Below are 21,625 nucleotides of genomic sequence, written 5' to 3' on the forward strand. Positions count from 1 at the left end.
TTCACCCTGCAGGCTCTCCTGGCTGCAATCCAGCCCCCCTTCTGACTCACTTCACAAGAAACATCCGCTTCAGACCTCTGTGCCCCTTGCTCCTGTTCAGCAACCTGCTTATCGGAGACTGCTGAAAGGCCCTCTGGGAGACTCATCGAGGAGGGGGTAAAAGTAACTACAGCGTTAGAAATGCACAGTTTGGTAACAGGATGTTTGATTTGCTATGAAAAGGCAAGGAGGGCTGAGAGCTGAGGCTGGGAAATGACAGTTACTGCTGTGATTCACAGCCCACGAGCACGGGACAGTTTTGGGACCTGGGTAGGTGAGTGTGGGTCAGGTCTGGGTGTGGGATCTGTGAGGAGTTTCCCTGCAGACCTCTGGGGCTGTGACTCTTAAAATCGGTCTCTGCCCACCTGCTCACCACACGCTCGCTGTCCCTTTCTGTTTAATACCCAGCATCCAAGCTGCACGTTGAACACTGCCCGGAGCTGACGCAGTGACCCGCAGGTCTGTCCCCCCCCAGGCGCCGGACCCTCGGGCAGGGCTCTGTGCACAGCCGGGCTCCGGCAAGGGGGAGAAGCCGACTGCAAACACCCCCAGGACCCCCACAGGGCCACCCCGTCACTCCAGCCCTCTCTCCGCACGGGTCAGGGACAGGGCAGGGACGCCTCTGCCCCCGCCGCTGAGCAAACCAGCGTGAGCGGAGCCCTTCGTGGGTCACGTACACCTCATCACCCGCTGCCTTCACCTCGCAGCCAAGCTGTGCTGTTGGCTGGAGGACAAAGACACACAGGAAAAGGGGGGAAGAAGGGGAAGGGGAGTCTAATCCTTCACAGAAACTGCCTGAGGAGTAGGGAGACAGCGGCAGAGCTGCAGTCCCAGCCCTGGGACAGGAGGCAACAGCGGGTGACTCCAGCCTTCGGTGCTCATCTTGCCTAAGGCGTTTGTACAGGGAGTGTCTTCAGAAGCTTCCTCTCCTCTCTCCTGACCTATCCTCTCCCCCCCATTAAAGTCTTTCCGTGCACTAGGAGAGGAGAGCACGGCATGTTCTTTCCCTTTTTCTCCTGTTCTGTCCCTGTTCTGCTCTGGTGGTCATGGTTCACACAGGGCTCAGTTTCCCTTTCTGTTCTTTATGCAGATGTGCTGTTCCTCATCCGAGCTCTCCCAAAGGAGACCAACCCTCTGCCTGCTTCTGGCTTAGGCTCTATTTGCTCCTTCTCTGTCAACAGCACAGGGTGTGGGCTCACCCGAGTGCTCCCACATCACCCATCAGCCAAGCCTCTGTGTGCATCGGGCTTAAGGAAGAGTTTTCATGAGCAGAGAAGAGACACAAACAATCCCAGCCTCTGGCCTCCAGCCAGATAACTGGGATTTTAAACTCCCTCTAGGCATTGAAATAATGACCTTGGGTTGCCAATGTGCTCTCCCAGTCCTAACGATAAAGGGTGTGTTAGAAAACCCAGGGAGAAGCTCTTCTCTCCTCCTCTGCCTTGCACACATGTGCATGCACAAGCTCTGCTTCCAGTGCAGATAGGTCTTGCACTTCGCAAAGGATTTTCAGGAGTTTCATTCCTATATAGGCACTAAAATAATGGCCCACATTTAAAGACTTCATGAAAGTCTTTAAATTACCCTTCTCCCCAATGGAAAATCCAGCCACGTGTGTCACAGCAGCAGCTACTGAGATCAGCAGCCATCAGAAATGGCTCTGATTTCAGTGTCTTAAAGGGGACTGAAGCATACTGAATATCAGGACTTCAAAATTCTATCCTATTGCTCTTCTCACTTTCCAGAGACACCTACTTGCTGGAGGATGGCTGTACAGGGTCAGCACATCCATGAGGATGCTGAGCAATCGTTCACCGGTTCTGGACAGTCAGAAGATTTTGTACAGCACAGTAATCTATGTATCTTGAATTGTTCCAGTATCTAAGTACATCCCCAAAAGGTTATGTCAAATAGATTTGCAGAGGAATTCCTAGCAATATATGCATGGGACTGAGTTCAGCAACCCCAAAAGGGACCTAAAGCCTCATTTTCTAGCCTTTATGTTGCCCCTGAACTGTCAGGTATACAAATCTTGCAGTAGTTCGTGGCGGAGCCATTCTAGGAAGGACCCTGAATCTAGGAAGGACCCCTTTGTCTTCCCAGCACCGATTATCTGACATGTGATCAGGGCTGAGGAAATGGATAGAGGTTGGGGTCCAGGCACAAAGAAGTGAGACATAGCCATATCCTGTGATGGGAATCTTTGAGCAATCTCCAAAATGCTGACTACGGCTTGGGCTTTTCCTTGACATAAAGGTTGCCCCAAAACCAGACTCCCAGGAACTTGAGCTTGATGGCTCAGTTGCTCACTGGGTGAGCAACATAAGTGGTGTTAACTCTGGCTTCAGGATGGCAACTGTCTTCAGTATTGGCTTAACAGCCATTCCTGTGGAGGACTTCAGATCTAGTCATCAGGCATCCTCTCTTCTTCCTCCTTCTATCTGTTTGTTATATCATTCCAATGTCCCCTCCTTCCTTCATCTCCTTTCAGGAAGAACCACCTGAGGCTCTCCCAGAGAAGATATAACTTTTCAGTGGTGATCCTGAAGGTGATCAGATTCTTCACTTGCCAGCCTCAGGAAATGAGCACAGACACCATCCATCACTGAGTCCCTGGTAGAGACTTCGTGAGATATGTGTAGAAATGTGATCCCTGCAATAACTGGTCCCTAGAGGATCAGGACCAGGACCTTGCAGCTGTCTGGAACATGGTAAGAGCAAACAAGATGGCTGAATGCCAAGGGTTAGATCTTCACTGGTCCTCCAGATTCCCTGGAGGAGCTGAGAGATATTTTCCTAATCACACTTACAAAACTCTTCCATGGATGGTACCAGGGATGAATTTTATCTTTCCAGGACCTTGGTGCACATCTCTCATGGCTCATGCATGGAGTATGACACTCACACACACATGGATCTGCCTCCCTCTCAGTCAGGCCTGGGTCTCACTTAATTGCTCCCCCTCTCCTGCCCTGGGTCTCCAACACCAGAAGTTGCTGTGCCTCACCTGGCCCTAGTGGCACATGGTGGGGAAAGTGGCCACACTTTGTGGTTGATCCCTCCAACAAGGAATGATCTCCACCTGCTGCTTCACTGTTGAACCTCTTCCCTAGATGCCCCACCACGCCTGTCCCACCATCTGACACCATGACTAATTTCACACATTTTGAGAAAGACATTTGTTGATGATATGACATAGAGCTACCTTCTACCGACAGCATGCAGAAGCAAGTTTAATGACCCCTTGCTTTTCCCACTATTACCTCTCTAGTGCTGTGAAACTCATTGTTTCCATTAATTTGATTGTGTCTGACTTTTGTTTTCTATCTGGCCTCTGGTACAGAATGTCCAGTGAAAGAACAATCCTAAAATAGAAAAATTGAAAGCAAAATAAATTCTACTGTATGGGTCAAATCCCTTGGCCTCCATGGGGTGGGTTTCGTGCATGGAATCTCTATCAGAGCTTCCAGTATCCCTTTGGTAAACAACACATGAGCAGCCGAATGCAGGACCACCTTTATTTCTCAGCAGCTTGCTGCCTTGCACAGACAAGCCTGGCGATTTGAGAGCTGTGGGTAATGACACACATGATGCAGCTTTACACATGCCAAAACCACTTGTTCACAGATGAGAAGTATTTCGGTGTTTTGGGGCATTCTGAGGGACAGTCTCTGGCCTTGCGGTCATTTTGTGGGCTGCTGATTCAGGAGGGGAGAAAAACCAAAGGCAACAGGTGAAAACCGAGGAACCGGGCAGCAGACATGATGGATGCCTTCCAGAACCCTCACTGGAGGGTGGTTTGGAGGAGAAGCCAGGAGTTCAGCCAGCCTCCAGCCTCATGACTTCTGTGTGCTACATACAGGCACAAGTTAACTACAGCCAGATGAAATCCATCATGTTAAAGCAGAGGGAAACTACTCCCAAAACTGTAGCTTTATTACAGCCAGTGAGGAAACATGAATGTTTGAATGACTGCAAGAGGAGGGTTGATTATTAGCTTGGTTTATCTCCAGCAGATTAGGAATTCCAGGTCATGTCTGCTGACCAAACACAGAGAGGTTTATGGTGTATCTGACCCCTCGCATTTGAGAAGAACTAATTCAAACAGCCCATTATAAATCCAATTTTTACAATATATTCCCTGCGTGTAGTCAGTATCAAATAGGTCCAGTCAGTCCCTGTAACTGATCCTGCCTCCACTGACTACAAATTTGAATTCCAAAGAGGAGATCTGAGCTTTCCTTCTGGAAATGGATGTTTCAGTTCAGGGGTGTAGGGAAAAGCTCTGGTTTTGGTGCTGTTCACTGTCCTGTTGCCTTTTAGGCAATAAGAATCATTTGGAGGAGGCCTTCTCCAAGAACCTTTTTCAAAACTCCGTACAGAATGGCAGTTCTGCAGTAGTGAGCAGATGACAAGGAGTTAAGCTTGCTTTTGTGCTGCTGCATTCTGCAGCCCTGCAAGCTGTGAGCTTTGGCTGCTGCAGCTGCTACCATGGTCAAACACAACGTCTGCCCCTCAACTGCAGACTGGGTCGGACACAATCCTGACTAATCCCAGGGAAGATCTGCAGCTGTCTTAGATCCTCCCGACGTGTGGGCAAAGACATCTGGGCGCTGCCTGCGAAACACTGCTTGGAGCTAAGGTTCAGCAGGGGTGTTTCTCCTGGATGGAAGGGGGAGTAAGTGGGAGAGAGAGAAGAAAAAGCAGCCTACAGATAACAAAGTCATTTTAGGGCTTTTCCAGACAATGTAAACCAGAGCTAAATGCATGTGGTCCCACCAGTCTGCCCTTTTTCCCCAGAACCTTGGCGACATCAAATGAAACAGCAAGTCATAGGGTTCAAAAGAAACAAGACCATGTACTTTCCTGTGAAACACAGAGTAAACCTGCAAAACTCCTTGCTGCAGGACGCTGCAGGTGCCAGAAGTTTCAAAAAACAAACAGCCAAATTTACAAAGGAAAAATCAAGTGAGCAAAATTAAAGTAAAAACTACTGGCACTGGCTCAGGATATATTCAGACATGGGTCATGGTGGGCTGTAACACATTTTGGGGTAGTGTCACCATGTGCTTGTGTTATACCCTGGCTCTACAACCGGCTGCCACCAGAAAGAGCAGGCTGGGCTGATGCTGTCTGGCCATTCCCATTTTTGTGTCCAGATGTGGAGCTTGTGTCTTTGCTCTGAAACCAGGATCGTGCAGCTGTGTCCGCCCTGTGCACCTGCCCGTAATTATAATAACTTATAATCAGAATGAGATGTTTCCCCCTAATACATCAGTTTTAGCTCAAGGATGATTTCAGGGCAGCCTGGGGGTCAGCTTTAGGAGACACCAGGACAGAGGATCACACGCGGTCCCGTGCTCTCCATAACAGGGCATGGCGCAGTGAGACCTGCCCTGAGAAACGTCTGAGAGAAGAGGAAGCCAGGCTGCTCACCTGCAAGTCCTGGCAAGCATTAAAGCTTGTTTTTGCCAGAAAAGGAGACAGGTATCGTCTGCTACCCACAGAGCACAAATCTCTGCTGAGTACAGAAGTGATTCTGCTTGTCTGAATAACAACACTCAGAGGAGCGACGTGACCAAGGTGTTAAGCATTTGCTCAGTGCAGCAAGGACTGTTGCACATGAGGACAACCTCTATGGTCAGTTAGAGGAATCTGTCTACCCGCAGACTAAAACCCCCCAGTTTGATTTCGGTAACTGTCTATAGATATGGCTCTTCTCACGTGATCCTGCTTTTGTAAAGGGCAAAAAATGAAGACTCACTTGTTTACTTAAGAACAGGCCACTCACTAAGGGCTGTCAGTACTGGAGTGCCTTTATTCTAGAGAATACAGAGGATATTGCGACACCTTGGATAAACCCGGGTCTTTCAGCTGAGACTAATGATCTGAAGGAATGGTATTTCCCCAAAAGTCAGGCAGAAAAAACAGGCAAAACCAGAGTGAAAATTCTTTAGGACTTCCAGGGAAAAAAAAATCTTATGCAGAGGAGGAAAGGCAGTGATTATTGAGTAAACAGAGGATTTATTTTGCCCATTGTACCAGTGCAGAAAATCATCTAAAGAAAACGAAGATGATATTTCATGTCTCAAAGGAAGGAAGTTGAGAAGAGGAGACTTGATGCTCTTAGGGATGCTGTAAAATTCTCAGCAAATTCCAGAGCGCTGAGAACATTGATGAGTGATGAAGGGGAAAAGTGGAGTTTCGGTGTTTATCTTGCTCTGTAAATTCCTTGTGATGTCCACAGAAAGAGTTGCTGGGTTTTGAAATCTTTCATGAAACATGAGTAAGAAGTATCAACTTCAAATTGTCCCTGGAAAGCAAAACATAAATTGGGTGTTCATGAAGCTGTGACTCTGTGCATGAGGTGTTTAGGTGAGTTGTCAGGGGTGCTCAATCGTCAAAGAGACATGAGCAACTTGTCTTCAAGCTGCCACTTGACAAAGCAAGATGCAGGCACATAACCTGTGCCTAGAAACTGTGCCAAAGGCAAGGGGCACAGCTCATGCTGCAGCCAGCATGGACTACGGGAGGTCCAAGAGCACATGTGTGTATCCCAGCATTGCCTTTCATCGACTTGGTTTGACCCAAGGCCACTCTGTCCTGCTTTCACTCAGTACCACTGCCCAGGGCAGCACCCGTCAGGGGCAGAGGAGCAATGGGATGGCTGTACAGCCCCTCAGGAGCACAGCACCCCTCCCCAGGCAGCTGCAGACTGTAATCCCACTGCATCCCTCACAGAATAAGGCTGTCTTCAGTCTAAGCTCCGTGCCCTTCTGGAAGGGGAAGAAACTGAGGTCGCCTGGTGTTTTACTGTATGTCCGAGCAGTCAGACTCACACTATGGACAGATTTGGCACAAACCGGCCCAAAGGTGCCACCAGGACACACCCTAAGCCTGGCTTTTCCCAAGGATGGGGTGGGCATGGATTGCAGTCCTTCTAAGAGCCAGCAGCATGGTCAGAGTGCTACATCATACAGCACATGCCTGCATGCCTGAGACGTGCATCTCCTCAAGACCACTCTTGATGTCCTTCCCAGTGCAAGTGTAATTGGATCGTTGCCACCCAGGACTCCTCCCTGTACTTTCCTAGAAGGTTCAGCAGAAATCCCAAGTCCTTTCCACACAAAAAGGTTCTGTTCCCTCTCCTGGCTGCTTGGAGCCTGTAGCCAAAGGATCTAAACCTGCTATAAGTGTCTTTGGAACTTGTACCCCTGTCCAGAGCTGACCTCAGCCGCAGGAGTCAGCGAGGAGCTGCCTGATCTGTCTGGGGGGTGGCAGAAGGGTCAGGAGAGGGGTGAGTCAGTTCAGCGCTCTGAAGCGCCTGGGCACACTGCACATTCCTTTGCAGACGGACACTGTCGGACTCGTATGACTACCCAGACATCAATGATCAAATCCATCACTCCTAATCCTGATCTCCTCAGGTTCCCACGGGTTTCTGCCCTTCCTCTCCATCGGGCGAGGAATTGTTCCTCCCAAGGAGTGGCTCCAAGAGACAGCACCATGCTGCTTTCTCTACTCCCTGTAGCAGAGTTCTTGATGAATACTCAGAAAGATACATCTACTTTGTTATCTCTGCGTTGCCAAAGAGAACTTTGTTGCTTTCCTCTTCTTCACTCCCGAAGCTATAAAACCAGGGTCCACAGAGACCCAGGAAAACACCATTTCTTCAGCTGCAGTTTCACAGCTCCCCAATTCCTTCAAAAGTGAAAAAGGACACGACAGGAAAAGTTTGCTACCAGGTAACTAGGAGGGGTTTCACCACGCCAGCGCTGCTGCCTGGATGCTGGGGACCAGCAGCCACCAGTGCTTTCAGCGCAAACCAACCTTGCAGACTGCAGTTGTTTTTCTCCCCTTTGACCCCCCCGGCGTTGCACAGCACTGGTCAGGTAATCACGAGCCTGTCTGTTTGTCTGCCTGCAAACCTCAGGAAGCAGCTCCAGCAAAATCTCCTAAGTCATCAGAACGCAGAAAACCGCCGTGTCGAAACAATACAACCCCATCCCTACCTCCAGCAAGGAGCTTTATCAGTAATTATCACCTGTTTGTCTCAGAGCCTGGGATTACGGCGGGTCCAGGCTGAAGGTCCCCTCCATCCAGCCCCTGGTGAAGGCAGGCACCACCACCAAGACCACGCCGTGCGCTCGCCGGGCCTGCTGAAGGACACAAGATTTCCTCACTCTGCCTGTTCTGAGTCCCACCTGTCAGCATTCGAATATTGACGCAGGAGCAAGGGAAACTGCAGTAACTGGACAAATACATGCCTGAGAAGAGGACACTGCTTCCTGGTCTGTAATCCCCTTGTTCACTCAGCCTTAGTAAATCACAGAGAAGTTCAAAAATGGAGATTTCTCCTTGGAGAGGGACCCAGCGAGGCGAAGGTGTACGGCACGCCATCCTGATTAAAGTGGTAGATTGAGAAGCCTGGGTTCAGGGTGGCGGCAGCAGCTGCAGGCGGATGGTGAGTGCTCGCTCAGCTGCCTCTCTGAAGCCCCTGTAAAATCACAGCACACAGAATTTCCGTGACTTCTCCCTCGCTTCCCGCGCAGCGGAGCATCCCCGCGGGTGCTGCGCGCCCGGGGAGCCGGGCGGTGGGTCTGCCGGGTGGGAGCTGCCCCCCGGCCCTGGCCTGGCACTGGCGGCACTGAGATGGGCTGGGGAGGGCGGCGGGTGGGGTGGCACCGGGACGGCCCGGTCCCCGCCGTTCCCGCCCGGTGCCCCCACCGAAGGGAGAAGTTCATCGCCCCGGCTGGGGAAGGGCAACACCGGCGAGGCTCAGAGAGGGCGACGGGGGGGGCTCGCGGTCGCAGAGCCCCCACCACTAGGAGGGGGGAAGACCCCCCAACGGGCTCAACCGGAGGTGCCAACACCTCCGCCGGTGCCGGAGCGTCCCCCGGCAAGCCCCGGGGGGACAGAAGGGACGGGAACCACTTCTCCAGAGGCGGGGGGGCAAGGGCGGGCCCCAGGGGCTGTGGGTCACCCCCCGGGGGACGGAGGGGGGGCAGTTCAGAGTCCCCCTCACCCCGCAGCTCTCGGCATCGAGATGGGTGGGTGTGGGGGGGGTGGATGTGCGAGGGGCCGCGTCCCACCGCGGAAAACCCCGTGGGGCGGGGCGGGGGGGGTGTGGCGCGGGGCCGCCAGGGGGCGCCCCTTAGCGCGGCTTTAAAAGCGGCGCGGGCGGGCGCGCGGGCGGCAGTGCGGCGCGCGGCTGGGTGCGTTCCCTCCGTCCCCTTCCCCCCGCAGCGACCCTCCGCTTCCCCCCCCCACCCCGAGACATGGCCAGCGGGGGGCTGCAGGTCCTGGGCTTCGTGCTGGCCTTCCTGGGCTGGATCGGCATCATCATCAGCACCGCCATGCCCCAGTGGAAGATGGCATCTTACGCGGGGGACAACATCGTCACGGCCCAGGCGCTCTACGAGGGGCTGTGGATGTCGTGCGCCATGCAGAGCACGGGGCAGATCCAGTGCAAGGTGTACGACTCGCTGCTCAAGCTGGAGGGTAAGTCGGGGGGTGCGGGTTTTGGGATGTCCGTCCCGTCGGGGTCACCCCCTCCGCCCCGGTTCCTCTCCGGTTGGGGCTGAGGGTACCGGTCCCGTAGGGCCCTCACCCCCATGTCGGGGCTCGGGCTGAAGTGCTGGGACTGGGGGTGCCAGTCCGTCGCCCTCCCCCCACCCGGTGCCTGTCCCGCTGGGGGTGCCGGTGCCGTCGGGTCTTAAGGTCCCTGTGCCCTGGAGCTACGCCGCTCGTCACTTCGGTGTTGGAGGTTCAGGGTCACCCATCTTTATGGTGCCGTCGGGGCTCAGGTGCGTGTCTCTTGGGGTTCCTCCGATGGCTCTCCCCACCGGGGCTGAGGGTGAATCCCTCGGTGACACCCCACCCCACCCCCCCCGTCGGGGCAGCTGGGGCTCTGCGGCTCTTCCCGCGGCGGTACCCCCCCCCTCCCCCGGGGGGGGGGGGGGGGGCGAGGAGCCGGAGCCGTCCCACTGCGCGACCCCCAAAAGAACATCCCGGGAGGGGCAGGGTCACATTGCCCACGCGTGTTCGGGAAAGCGCCGTGTTGCGAGCACGGGTGTTTTTTTGGCCGTTGAAGCTCGGTCGGGGCCCGCCTTCGTTCGGGCAGGGCTCAGTGGGACGCGCAGCTCCTCAGCGGTGCTTTCCCACGGGCGCAGGTCCTTTTCCTTTGGCTGTTTTGGGCTTTTCGCTCTCTGGGAAAGCCGGTGCTGTTCCGCGGGGCTCCGGAGCGCAGGGCTGGGCGGTGAGTTCTGGCCCGGGCAGCGCTGCCTGCCATCTTCAGGCAGACCAGTCCGTGAAGGCCATCTCCAGGTCTCTGGTGTCGTCCTGGGACGGCGGAGCCATCTCGGGCGCGCAGGGACCGCAGCCTGGCTTGCGGGGGGGTCGCTCGGGGGGGTCACGCCGAGATGGAACCCCGGTGAGGGCCGCTCAGAGCGCTGGACTGTATAACTTAAGCTGGCACCCAAAGGGGTTCAAAAAAACCACCTTTCTCAATATTCCTCCCCTTATCCCGAGTCCAGCAGTGTCCTGGAACAGCTTCATCCGTGTCCCTCCCTAATTAATAAAAGAATAATTACCCCCTTGGTCACCTTCCCTTTCCCAAAGGGTTGAGCAGGCAGTTTCTCACACACCAGGGACCGTGGGGGAGTATCCCCGAGTTAGATTGCCACCAACCCTTCCTGTGTGTCATGCAGTGAAGCCGGACACCCCGGACCCCACCTTCATTGCTAGCCCACATTAATCATTCCTGCTCCCTTGCCCCGAACACCCGTGGGCCCTGCAGCTGGAAGAGGTGCAAATTGCTCCCGTCAAGGAGTGGGGTGCACCCACTTTGCACTAACAGGGTGCAGGGCTGTGGGTAATCAGGGCTGGGCTAAGCACGCAGTCCAGGGTGGTTTGAGTAGTAATTATGTGTGAGCTCAACTTCAAGCCTCTTATCTCGCACTGGGGGTGGGGGGCGAAGATGCCAGCAGCGCTGAGGAATCTCCAGCCACCCCCTGGATGGGTTGCGAAAGGTAAACTTGCCTCGGGGGGGCCTGTGTGGCTGCAGCCCATTGTGCTGTAAATGAGACCTGCCCGCAGAATCAGACGCGGAGCCTGGCTTGAACGGACTCCTGAAAACCTGCCCCAGGACCTCCAGACCTGCCCCATTCACTGAAAACCAGCTGCTCCCCTCACCTTTGTCCAGCAAACAATGAGGGCTCTTCTCTTGCAGGGCTGAGGGGGAAGGAGGTGCGAGGTGCTGGGGGCCGAGGCTCAGCTCTTGGTGGCCTTTTGTCCTCCGACAGAGCCCCTGGCCCTGCAGGGCACGCTTGCCTGAGAATTCCCAGGAAGCCCAAGGAATATAGAAATCCCAGAGGATGTTTTCTTCATGCAAAAGTCGGTGAGGGCCGGCTAAAGGACTCCTGGTTCGTTCACACCTCAGCTTGCTCAGGCTGCACCTCTCCTGCTTGAAAGCAGGTCGTGCCTAGGGACATCCATCTTATCTGCTGTTTTCCCTGCCTGGTCTCCCTTCAAGGTCTTGCAGCCACATGGGCTTGGACAGGGTCCAGCAGTCCTGTTTTGGGTGGAGGTGCAAAAAACCCCATTTATACCCAATTCAACAGCCACACCCTGAGACAGGTGCAGCAACAGCTCCCTGGCTGTTTTTCTTTGTCATGGTGAAGGTGGTACAGCTACGTGGGCAGAAAAACTTCTAGCTATGCTTTCCTGCCAGAGCTTCACGTGCCCTGAGTGCTCTGAGCCACACATCAGAGCCTCACGCACAGATGGGACAGGCTCAGATCTGTAATTACTTTGTCCTTGTAGAAAGGACTGAGCCTCCTCGCACCTGCGGCGATTCACGGTTGTGGGAACACTGGAAAGCTTTGCCAGAAAGCTTTTGCATATCTGGTAGCTACTGTCATTCCTCTAGATGTGCCAGTGTGTGGCTGCTTGGACCAATGCTGCATGTCTGAGATGGGGTTGGCACAAGCCGATAAGCACCGTTAGCCAATGGAGGGGCCTCCAGCTTCCCGTGTGGCCATGCTGCTGGAGTGCACCCATGCTGGCACTTCTCCCGCAGCTGCGTTCAGCTGAGGGCTTATGTCAGTGCTCCTATTCAGGCAATAGAAAGGCTGCGTTTTGCTGGCTTACGTGAAAAGCCGTGCGTGGCCACATGCAGACACAGAGGCAACAAAAGCCACCCTTGCAACAAGGCTTTTTTGCAGAGCCTCAGCATTGTTCTTGTAGCCCTCCAGCATCGTCCATGGAGCTTAGCTGAGCTTTGTCCTCCTCCGGGATCTCCGGGGCATGGTCTCAGACAGGAAGGAGAAGGGCTCCTGGTCCCTGTTTCTGGAAACTCAGGCCCACCTAACCACACTCTCCTGCTCAGAGTAGATGTTGTTCTGGGTCCTGTCTAGGCTGTTCTAGCAGTAGACACTCATTGCCTTGTTTGGCTTTGCTGGGGGGAGGTCCTGTGCTTGAGACAAGCTGAGACTCATCTACCACATCATCACTAAATCTAGTACATCCACAATGAGCCTTTGTGCCCTAGCCCAGAAAATAAACAAGGGTTTGGATGCCCTCTGGGTCAAACAGCATCACTGAAATGTGAAATTTTCACTCCTACATCTTTACCACCCCGGCTGAGCCTGTTCAGGAGCTGGGGAAGAGGATGGTGGGGGGGAAAGGAAGGGTTCATGCTCAGGTTACTACTGGTCTGCCCTCATGGTGGGGGAGTTAGGAGGGTGGTCCAGGGACAGACAAAGCTATAGTTCGAGGGACAAGTGTGTCCCAGTAGTTTGTCATCTCTGTACCTTTAGATCTGGAGTGAGCAGGTAGAACCTGCTGGTATCTGTGCTTTCATGTGGGTTAAGGGTTAATTTGCTCATATGTTTCTCAATCGCTGTTCCTTCCTCATGAAAAATCATGATCGAGTGATAAAACAGCCTTACTTGTGCTGCGCTTTGACAAGGTAGAGTGTTCCTTGGAATGCCACCGAGGCTGTTCCTGTGTGGTGCTGTGTCGTTTCAGCAAGAGGGGATGGGCGTCTGTTGCAATACACTGGCTTTATTGCTCTACAAGCAGCTTCTAAGCAGCTTTAGTAGCTAGGGTTACTAAGTGTTACTAAACCTCTTGGTAAGGGAATTTCCAGGCTTTGTGGGAAAACAGTCTGCCCAGGTCTCCTCTGACCAGGAATCTGGAAATGGTGGTACTGTGTGGTGCCTGTCTTACCAGCAAGCCTTCATCTGCCGTTTGAGTGACTGCATTTGAGTGACTGTGGAGGGGCATTGAATCTGGTTTGCTTTGGGGCAGAGTGTAAGGCCACTACCACCTACTGAACTTACCTCTTTTGCACTGGACATGCAGTGAGGACTTCCCAGCCTTCCCATTTTGGGAAACACAACCCTGTCTGATTCTGTGTCCTGCCCAGATTCCTCTGTACAGTCTTCTAGACTTGTTGGGAGGCACTTTGAAGGAGTCCAGACTGGAATATCTGATGGTGGCAGGTGTGCAGGGTCTTTGCAGGGGCTGGTAAGGGGGTTGAAAGCCTCCAAGCCATTAAGCAGGCTTTTGGGTCCAGACAAAATGACTGCAAAGTGAGATATGTTTGCTGCCTCCCTCTGAAGGTGGGGCAGCTTGCTCAGATCTTCATTCCCTTGCTTGCTGCACGGAAGTAACTGTCACATACTGGCAGGGCAGAACAGCAGGATCTCAGATCCCACTCCTTCCAGGAGATTCAGCTTTTATGAAACCGTGGTGGGAAAGATTTGAAGGCTGCTGACTTCTCTTGGAGGTGGACCGTGTAACATGCTTCCTACACTACAGGGGTACTTATAATGCTTGGGGAACTTCTCTTGCAGAGATTAGAGGGAGCTGCACAGCATCTGTTTCACCTGTATTCTTCATCACTTGGTTGCATGGTGGCCCATGGGAAGGGAAGGAAATGTCCATAGTTAAAATACAAACAAGGCAGTCAATGAGCATCCCTATCAGAAAATAATCTGCACACAAAGCCATTACAGCAATTTTGCATTACAAACAGGCATTGCAAAAATCCCCTGGCACTTTCCCAATAGCTTTTCTATAATGTAGATGACATAAACAGAATAAATAAGGAAATGTGATGATAGGAAAAATAATCTCAAACATAGGCCATATGCCGGTGAAGTCTTTTTTTATGACAGTTGCCAGCAATTACAGGTCTGTGTCAGGTAAATCCATAGTTGTGGGAAGGAGAAAGTCTTATGAAGGCTTCAGATAAAATGCATCATGTAGTTTGTGTCCAAACTCGCTAATAATAAGTCATAACTGTTAGCATCTTTTTAAGAAAGGGGGTTTCATTATGTGGAACAGGTGTTTTTGTGGACTTACACAGTATTTTATGGCTTGCAGAATTCACATTCGTTATTAACCTTTCTCAGTAGTTTTAAGCTTCTGTCCTTCAGCTCTTGCTGCTTTCTTGCTGTAGGCTTTTCAGGCCAGGTCTCTCATTACTAACCAGCAATAAAAAGGCTTTGATTCTGAGTCAATAGTGGTTTATATTGACAAAATACTGTTGCCATCCGACAACTGTTGTTGGATGCCAGGCCAGTTTGCCTCACCTTGCACCAGACTGTTTTATCCCCAAGGGCTGCTGAGACTCTCTGGGCTTTCTGGCAGCCAGCCGCGGGGTGTGGTGTGGGAGGCTACAGGCGTTGCACGGCGTGAGACCTGCAGTGGCAAGGAGTGTGGGGGAAATCCTCTTTCTCTCTAATATGATAATAGTTGTAAAGTTAGATTGCTGTGGAGTACTTCCACTTGTCAGTAGCCAGTCCTGTTTAGCAGGTTAATACAATGTTATATCATCTGGGGTTTGGAAAGGCCCATGTGAACAACAGAGCTACTGTTAAACTAGCTTTCTCAGCCTCTGGATGTGCAGCTTCCATTGACAACGCAGTTGTTAATGTGTACATAATAACTAATAGCTTGTGTGATGATTAACTGCAGTCAATGTACTCCACACATTGCAAAAGTGGTAGGAAGACAAAAGCGCTGTCTCCCAGTGCGTGCTACACATACAGTGCAGCCGCGCCGGGCTGAGGGGAGGATGGTTGGCTAATACCGTCATGTCACACTGGAGCTTCTTGGGATAAAGGGACAGTCTGTTCTGCAAATGCTGCAACCTGTTCTTCTGTCCTACTGTGAGCTTCCTGAATGCTTCTGTCCATGGAGCCACGCGTAAGGGAGCGGTGAGGACGCCAGGAGATGTCCCTCCAGGGTCTGCTGCTGAAAGCAGGCAGCCCTGGGAAATGCTCACAGCGCTGGTTTTTTTTCGGCTGCTCCTGCAATGCTGTCCTGACATGCATCCAGTTAATACTGGTACATCTTGAGATTTTAGCAGGTTTCATAGGTAGGTCTTCTGAGGTCATAGCAACTTTTTCAAGCATCTTCCTGTGTTTGTCCCTTAGTACTGTGTTTGGAGGTCATAGGTCTATTTCCATGCTTATAACTAGTATTCTAGTTGTTTGAGATAACATTTCCTATTCTCAGCTTCATGAATGAACTCTTCCAAAACCCTCTACTGTAAAGTAATTTCTTCTGCAGCAAGACTAAGCCCAGCTTACTGTAGACTCCATGAAACAGATCTGGTACCTCTGTAGAAAATGTCCTTTCCCATGCAAAGTAGGAACTAGTGTTCACAGAATCACAGAATAGTAGGGGTTGGAAGGGACCTCTGTGGGTCATCTATTCAGCCATTGAACTCAACAGAGCTGCTGCTGTAATGCACAATTTGGTTTTAAATGTATGGCAGCTGAATTGGTTGCCTGGGTGGTAACCTGTCAGCTGAAGTCTTTCTGAAAGATGGCATAACTTTTGTAGGTTAGAAATTATTTTTAGAGCATAATCTCTGACATTGGAGATAAATCTATTAAAGACATGTTTGGATACGGCTGTTGTGATTTATGCTAAAGTGGTAAATGGCTCTGTAAATGGGTTTCTGCAGTCAGTGCAGCAGATGGGTTTTGGTGAGCACCTGGGTGGAGCAGAGGTGTCACCCTTCCCCTTTGAGGGAAGTGAGAGGCAAGCTGATTGTGGGATTTTTCCCAAGAAAGCCAAGACTGTTCTTAGGAAAGTTGTGTCACTTCCTATTGCTCTGAATATTGCCTTTTTAGTCTATTGTTTTTAACTGGTTTCGTAATTATTTACACAACAATAAGGAGGTGTGTGTAGAGACAGATCCAGATCTGTTTTAAAGCAGAACCAGAGCCTGATAGCCTGTTGTTGGTGTGGGTCACAAGGATTTTCCTGCACAAGCAGTGCTGTAGGGCAAAGCATAGTAAAGAAGCTGCAGAGGGTAGGCGTGCAGCTGTGCTACCGTCTGGGCCAGTGTCAGGTGTGAGCTCCTCTCTGGGTTTTGGGTTGAGCCAGGGAGCTCGTTGTTGCAGTGCAGGCTCTGGTGGGTTCGCTGGACCAGTGCTCGGCGCTGACCGAGGAGCTTGCAGGTGCTCTGGTGTGAGCTTGAAGTGCCTTGCAGAGCTCCAGCAGAATGCAGCCAGTGTGCTTTTTTCAGGGGTGACCTCCAGACTTCGGAACAGATTCTGGTGAAACTTGGCTGAAACTCTACATGTGCCACTGCTAAACAGCCTGGGTCAGGGGACACTTTTGCCTCGATTACAGCATGCTCCTGGAAGCTTGTTCCTTCAATTAGCCATCCCTGTTTGTTCCCAGATCTTAACAGGAGTGTATATTAAAATCTGTGCTGTTCAAACAAACCTGATTTGCCAGGCCCTAAAGCTCAGGCTCTTATTTCACTGCTATTCAGGTGTTCTGTCACCTGAGGTTTGTTCAGTAATGACTTTATACCATCGTTTTCTTTCTCCTTTGGTATCAAGAAAATCTGAATTCGGTCGCTCACATACATAGTGTTTATGCCTTCAGATGAGTCAATATGAAAACAGATCTTGGAGAAAGTACACTGAGTGTGTCTGCAATATTTTAGGTAGTAAAAAAACCGCCCTATTTTTCACTTGGCTGGGAAAATCGTATTTCTGTTGCAGTTGTGTTTTTGTACCCTCTGGGACTCAAACTGAGGATTTAGCACAAAAAAAAAAATCTCTAAATCAGCACTGAGGCACTTGTATACAAGACAGGTTTTGGAAGTGTTGAGCAATAAAGGGGCCTTGCTGTCTGCTGTGGGACTATTCATATGTATGGCACTATTCATATTAAAACATGTGCCTAAATGCTTTGTCAAGGTGGAGCATAAATCTGAATACTTCTTTTGATAAACAGATATGCCCTGCCAATAGGGATTCAAATGATCAAGGAACAAAAGATGTCTGAGGGCAATTCCCAGGTCATTTCCTGCAAAAAGCTGCATGACCTTGTTTGCCATGCATTTCAGAAGAGGCTGAAAGTTCTCTGATCCTGATGCTTGACAGTCTCTGGGAGCTTAAAGCTAGGAAGGAAAGTCTTGCTTGGTTGTGTGTGTCCTGTGTAACAGGGAGCAGAGTATTTTGACACATGATTACTGAGCCCAGTAATTTGAATTTCTATTTGTGTATTGAGTTTTCTTTGTGGTAACTCAAATCCTAATGTCTTCTAGGCAGTCTGCAGGCCACTCGGGCTTTGATGGTGGCTTCAATACTCCTGGGCCTCGTGGCTGTATTTGTGGCTGTGACTGGGATGAAATGCATGAAGTGCATGGAAGATGACCAGGTGAAGAAGATGCGGATGGCTGTCTTCGGTGGGGTGATCTTCATCATTGCAGGTTGGTAACTTACAGATGTGTTTAGTGTTCAATGTGCCATCTTCTAAACAGCATTTATACTGGATGGGGGAGGGCTTGCTGTCATTGCTTCACAAGCATTTTGGGCTGGGAATTCCCTAGTGTACATAGCCAACAGGTACTGTGCCAATCTGAGGCATCAAATGGGTCTTCTGGCACTAGCATTACACTTTCTATATGGACTGTATGCCTTCCATCTCTGTTAGCAGAGCTGAGTTTGACCTGTACACCTGCTTCAGTGGAGGGCTACCAGCAGTCCTGCTTCTGGTGCAGTGCAACTGTGGGTGGACTCAAATTCTTTCTTAATTTCTCTCCCAACAAGCACAAAGTATCAATTCAGAACTTCCCAGGGCAGGAGCAGCTCAGCATCACTCCAGATACACATTTAATTCTGTAGCTATTTTGTTGATTGTTTTTTCTTGATGAGTGGTGACATTGTTTCCTTCATGTGCAGGTTTGGCAGCACTGGTGGCCACGTCATGGTATGGCAACAGAGTGGCTCGGGCCTTTTATGACCCTTTCACCCCTGTCAACACCAGGTACTGACCCATTTGATACAACTCTGAAATATAGCATGGCATATTCTCACGGGGCTTAGTTTTGAGTAGCAGAGTCTCAAAACAAAGAAAATTTCCTGAGCTGACTGGGTTGGCTTCAAACTCTGCAGAAAGAGCATGAGGACCAGATCTCATCCGTGTGGCTCATAATTCTTGGCTTTGAGGCAGCATCACTGCCAGAGTCCTAACTGCTGTCACTTCTGCATTTTTCCTCCACTAAATGCTGAAGGCCTGGTTTGCACAGAGCTTGGCCTTGCTGCGGTCATGCAGGGTGAGCTGACGGACTGGACTAACCCAGCATACAAAGCTCTGGGCTTCGAGGGTCAGCCGAGTCTCGGGCTCCTCCAAACTGCTGCCTTGCAGGAAGCCACCTCTATCCCAATTTCAGCTCCCTTCCGCTTTGTGTGAGCATGCTAACGCTGTTATACAGGGGCATTACTTAATGGCATTCACTTTCTTCCTCTGTTCTCTCCCAGGTTTGAGTTTGGATCAGCTCTCTTCATAGGCTGGGCAGCTGCTTCTCTGGCCATGCTGGGGGGAGCCTTCCTCTGCTGCTCCTGTCCACGGAGAGAAACTTCATATCCACCCAGCCGAGGCTATCCGAAAAATGCCCCCTCCACAGGGAAGGATTACGTATAATGAAACAAAGAAGAGGAGCCACCAGAACTGGTAGTGAAAGCATTTTGGAGAGGACACTACAATGCCACTGTCCTGAGCAGAGTTCAGACTCTGGGTTCTGCCTTCCTCTTCTCCCCAAAATTTGTATATTTTTGTAATCGTCTTTGCTACTGGACATAACTTCTCCTTTCTCTCCCAGCCCGTGGAGGAAGGCTAGCCTAGGTTCATAGGTATTGCCACTGGAAAGATGAAACCTCCAAGCTTGGGTTAAGTTTAGTACTTGGGAGTAAAAGGGAAAAAAGATACTGTTTTTTTTAGATGGATGTTGGTGCTTTTTTAGTTTTTTTTATTTTAAAAAAATAGTTGGTAACAATTCAGTCCCATATCCCATTAAGTTAGAGCCCAGTGTGGTGTGTGTAGAGATTAAAGGAACATATATTCCATACAAAGTGATGAAACCAATAGCTTAAGGGGAAACATAATTTTAGGGAAAAGACTTTACATGTAGGAATGTTTGAAGAGATCTAAAATGCTCCTGTACTGTCTTATTATCGTCATCTTCAGCACCCTCCTTTTTGTGCAGATTGACATGACAAAGGGTCAAACACAATTAAATTGCTGTGACTTAGCAAATTGAAACCAGTAACTGTCCATGCACATGATGCTGGCCAACAGAAGACTCAGTGTAAGGTGGCGTGGCTATAATGTATGTCGTTGCTATTTTTACAAGATTTACAAGATTACATTTCTACAAGATCTTGTTAGCTTGGTTGTGTCTGAGCCAAAGGCTGCAAAATTGTGGCTGCAGAGGTTGGCAGGCTTCTAAAGCAACTGCAGGTTTGTTGAGGAAGAGCTGAAGAAAAATGATTGCCTTCCATTTTTGCTGGGTGTCTCTGGTGGGACTGCTGCTGCTGTTCCTTAGACATTGAGTGCTGCCAGTGACTGTTTTTCCATGTTCCCACCCTAGTACCTAACTGAGTTTGAAACTTTATCCCATGGTGTGTGTTACTGGCCACTTTTTAACAAACTCCCTTATTTCCTTGAGTCTTTCTCATTTGGGCTTAATTACTGATCTCACTTTGCCTTATGCAGCTAAAAGTGTTAAACCAAATTGAATGCACTGCTGCTCCCTGATGTTTCGCCAGTGATACCTCACATGCTGCCATTTGATCATGTCTTTTTTTCTTGTAAACACTTTCAGTGATATGAAGGCAAATTCTAAGGAAAATGACCCAAAGGTTATAGCATTTTCTTTTAATCCAAGCTCACCAAAGAGGAAGAAAATAGCATTTTAAAGATAAAGCCATCCTTGCGTATTAAGTAATATCTAAAAAAAAAATGAATGCAGCTCATCAAAGGTTCCCAACCCTTCTTCTGAAACACTCAGTCACTTGGTGTTTGACTAACACAGGCTGAGGCTGTCTGGAGTTAAGTCTTGTAATACCTAGAAGGATGGTACCAGTTCTCTGAAGCTCGACCTTGCTTTTTTCTATGGAAGGAAACTGGTTGCTTCTGACCAGGCTTTATAATTGTGTGTGTGTTCAGAAGCATCTAATTTCTTGATCTCCTTCTATAGACAGGGAGAGCCTCTGGGACTGAGCAATGTACAACCATGGTGTTGGTGGTTTGTATAAGCCTTGTACCTCTGTTTGACCTGACTCTCTGCAACATAAATCCAAGTTACTAAAAGGAACCAACCAGAGCATTTGCTTCAAGCTTGAGTTGATGCTGGCCTGCGCTTGGAGCTGGGTCATGTGGCTTCCACTTATCTATGGGGAACTGCCTGTGGACAGCAGCTGCCTCATGAGACCTTGTCTTAGGAGGTAGCAGCTCAGGTCACATTAAAGAGCCGCTGAAGTCTGTGCTTCTGTATTTGCATCAACAACCCTGAGCCAGGGAGCAGACGCTTGTATTGGGAACTTGTATAAACTGTTTAAACAATTTCAATAAATGGACTTTTTTAAGGAAAATCAGACTGCATTACTTCATTTCTTATTTTTGAGCAGAACTTGGACAGTGTGCATGGAAGAGAAGAGGGGGGGCTTGGGCCTTTGGGAACCTGCCTGCCAGTATGGAGCTTGTTTAGCTGTGTGTATCTACAGCAGACATAGGTGGGGACAGATCTTCTACAGTGAGTCAGGCGGTTGTGGCCTCTGGCAGAAACTCACCCAGTAATCTGCTCTGGTTGCAGCCCAGGAACCAGAAGGTCTGCTCCTCGGGAAGGCAGGCTGCACCCTGGGTGGAGCAGGAAGGGGCAGGGGGAAGGCACATGGCTCCCTCGCAGGGGAGGGGGAGCTGCAGGAATGGGGAAGGGATGGGGGAATGGAGCCAAGGTGCTCCCAGGAGAGATGCTCTGTGTTTCAGGAGTGCTTTGTTTTCTGTAGCTTCATCTGGGGTAGGGTCTGCACAGGCTGTGGCTGCCTGTGTGAGGTGTCCTGCCTCCTGAGCAGGAGGAGACCTGCAGATCTACATCTTGTGAAAACCTATGTACAACTCCTTGACATTTCTGGGTTAAAAGGATCCTGAAGAGATGGATCCTGGGAGGATCATTCTCACTCTAAAGCCCCTTTGGGAAAGGTACTGTGCTTCTCCTAGCTGTGACAATGAGCATAACTAGTCGGGTACATTTTTTGCAGGCCAGGTA

At 50.4% G+C, this 21,625-nt stretch overlaps 1 protein-coding gene across 1 annotated transcript; it reads left to right on the forward strand.

Annotated features, from left to right (window-relative positions):
* Window positions 1–9,245: 9,245 nt before the first annotated feature.
* On the forward strand, window positions 9,246–20,956 carry CLDN1 (claudin 1). Its single transcript, XM_009931668.2, has 4 exons — window positions 9,246–9,540; window positions 17,624–17,788; window positions 18,261–18,345; window positions 18,840–20,956. The coding sequence occupies exons 1-4, from the start codon at window positions 9,318–9,320 to the stop codon at window positions 19,000–19,002; spliced, it is 636 nt and encodes a 211-aa protein (XP_009929970.2). The 5' UTR covers window positions 9,246–9,317; the 3' UTR covers window positions 19,003–20,956.
* Window positions 20,957–21,625: the final 669 nt, after the last annotated feature.

The sequence above is a fragment of the Opisthocomus hoazin genome, chromosome 4 (genome assembly GCF_030867145.1).
Source record: "Opisthocomus hoazin isolate bOpiHoa1 chromosome 4, bOpiHoa1.hap1, whole genome shotgun sequence".
NCBI classification, from domain to species: domain Eukaryota; kingdom Metazoa; phylum Chordata; class Aves; order Opisthocomiformes; family Opisthocomidae; genus Opisthocomus; species Opisthocomus hoazin.